This window comes from Gavialis gangeticus, unplaced genomic scaffold (genome assembly GCF_001723915.1).
Source record: "Gavialis gangeticus isolate Ggan-Ray unplaced genomic scaffold, GavGan_comp1, whole genome shotgun sequence".
NCBI classification, from domain to species: domain Eukaryota; kingdom Metazoa; phylum Chordata; order Crocodylia; family Gavialidae; genus Gavialis; species Gavialis gangeticus.
The window spans coordinates 164,513,595-164,516,051 of record NW_017729024.1 but is presented as its reverse complement, the minus strand read 5'-3'; the positions used below and the strand labels follow the sequence as shown (position 1 = coordinate 164,516,051).

At 46.3% G+C, this 2,457-nt stretch overlaps 1 protein-coding gene across 1 annotated transcript in view; it reads left to right on the top strand.

The window, feature by feature from the left end:
* Positions 1-2,457, top strand: part of UNC13B (unc-13 homolog B) — a 339,671-nt gene that overhangs the window by 232,913 nt on the left and 104,301 nt on the right. Inside the window, exons 21-22 of the mRNA XM_019518288.1 lie at positions 472-622; positions 1,931-1,999. Of these exons, the coding sequence (XP_019373833.1) occupies positions 472-622; positions 1,931-1,999 (220 nt within the window). The remainder of the gene's footprint in view (positions 1-471; positions 623-1,930; positions 2,000-2,457) is intronic.

The window sequence follows — 2,457 nt, the reverse complement described above, 5'->3', positions numbered from 1 at the left end:
AATGCATTGCTTTTGTTACGGGGTTGCCCTGTCCCTGGGGCCCAGGAATAACCTTGTAAAATGTAAGCCTCATTTGTAGGGGGCTGCGTAAATCATGGAGAAACTAAATAATTTTCATGGGTTGGTCACGGCATAAATAGCAAATTCCGTGGATATTTCCTGGCTGTGCTCAGTGGCCCCTCCCCCTGGTGCTGATTGGTGGAGAGGCCCTGGCGGGGGGAGGAGGGACGAGGGGATGGCTGCCATCTTGTCTACTGCTCTGCATGCTGCCCTGCCAGCTGGCACTGTGCCCCCCTGGGTGGGCTGCAAGGCTGGGCCCCAGCGGCAGTGAAGACCAGTGCCTCCCACTGGGGAGCCAGCGTTTTATTAAGTTTTTTCAAGTTGGTTTCCCGAAATCTGTGGAATCAGATTGAGTCGACCCTTATTTGTGTCTTTTCAGGCATCTTATTTGTGTCTTTTATCTGTTTTCAGGCATTTTGCATGTCTCTCCTCCAAGTACATGTGCCCTGGCGTGCCAGCTGTGATGAGCACCTTACTGGCCAATATCAACGCGTACTACGCGCACACGACTGCCTCCACCAACGTGTCTGCTTCTGACCGCTTCTCAGCCTCCAACTTTGGGGTATGTTTCAATGGTAGCTGTTCTGTACTGCAGTTATAGCCAACCTCGCTTGATTTACTTGTTTTTCATTGGCATCTGACTTCCAACAAATCGCTCATCCTGGTTAAGGAGCATTGTGTCCAAGAGCCATGGAATGCATATTCATGAAGCTGGAAAACAATCGTTGTCATCTTATTCGCGTATGTTGGATATTAATCAGTGTAAAGCATTGTGATGGTGGCACTCTGTTCCAATAGCACCAGAGCCCAGATGGTATGGAAATGAGCACATTATATTAAACTCTGTGTGCTTATGCTGTTGATGATATACGCCATGTGAAGGAATGGTTTCAGAACTCGGGTTGAAAAACAAAACAGCTTTTTTTTTCAGTCCTGCACTTGGCACTTATATAACTCAGTTTCCACTCGAGCTTTGCACTGGTTTATTAAGACATGAATTAAACTGTCCAGACCCCCCTCCCCCTCCCATTCAGTTGTTTTCACTGTGATGTGCAGTATCCTTTGGGACTTTGAGGACTACCAGAATAGGCTTTGGTATAGCTCAGGCTCTACTATGCTCTGTCCCATGTGGCTGAGTGGGAGAGAGTGCAGTAGCGAATGAACCCAGCACAGATTTGAACTCAGCATGGAGCACAGAGACTGGTAAATAAGTAAAAGTGTGTAGGCATTTTGCTTGCTTCACTTGCATTAATCTTATCTGCTGTTGCTACGTATCAATGAAATTTGCTTATTATCGAATGGAAGGAGTCGTGGTCAGTCTAAAGAAAAGTTTTGCTGGCCCGGAACAAGGTTTCGGGACTGGGTCATAGGTCCATTGCCAACACAAGCAAGGAGGAGTTGGAGAGCCTTGGAGTATAATTGTAATGCCTAAATGACACAAGCGGGGTCTTGTATCACTGCTGTGAATCGGGTGCTTCTGTGTGTGTTGCTTTGTCTTGGAGTACGCTGTTCTCCTAAATGTTGTCATTCTTTGTCCAGTCTTGGGAACAGTGAACTAATTCTGGTCTTTCAGCCTGGCTATTAAATGGTACATCCATCTCCGAAGGGATGAAGGGGGATTTTTCCACCCTTCCTAATGTCATCCTGGGATTATTCCTGGGGCCCGTGCAGCAGTGACTTCAGGACTCTTTAGAAAAATATTGTTTTCTTTGCAAGGCTGTGCGATAGAATATATCCACCACTCTTCCTCCTGCACTCCTGTGACCCAACACTAATCCTCTGGCATTGTGCTGGTTATTCTAAGTGTTCATTGGATCTAATTTTCAGTGATGGAGCATAACACTTATTACTTTTCTTTTCTGCTCAACAGAAAGAGAGATTTGTTAAACTTCTGGACCAGCTGCACAACTCTCTCCGAATTGACCTCTCTATGTATAGGGTAAGTGGAGTACTTTTGGCTGCTCAGGGAGGAGATGGAAAGAGTTCCGAGCCTGGGTTTTTCTCTAGCATGTGTCACTATTTTAGACAGTTGTCTTGACTTCTGGAAGCATGGCTGCCCACTCTTTTTTCATTCAATGCTAGTTTTCATTCTGGTTAAAAAGCAAACCATCACTTTTCTGGCATTTTAGCTCCTTTAAGTTTTTTTCAGAGTAGTTTGAGATTCAGAACTATGTCCACCTTTGCTCCTTGTGTGACAAGCTATCATACTGAGTTTTAGTGCCTTTGAGTTGAATGCCAGCAGGAGCCCTGAGCTGGTGTCTGAAAGACATACCTACCACAGGAGAGCAGCTTAGTGCTGCAGCCTCCTGTGGTAGGGTACAAGTCTGTGAGTGAACCCAGCTGCGGGTCTGACCAGAGTCTGAGCCGCGTCCTTTGCCCTTGGTCAGTAAGACGTGT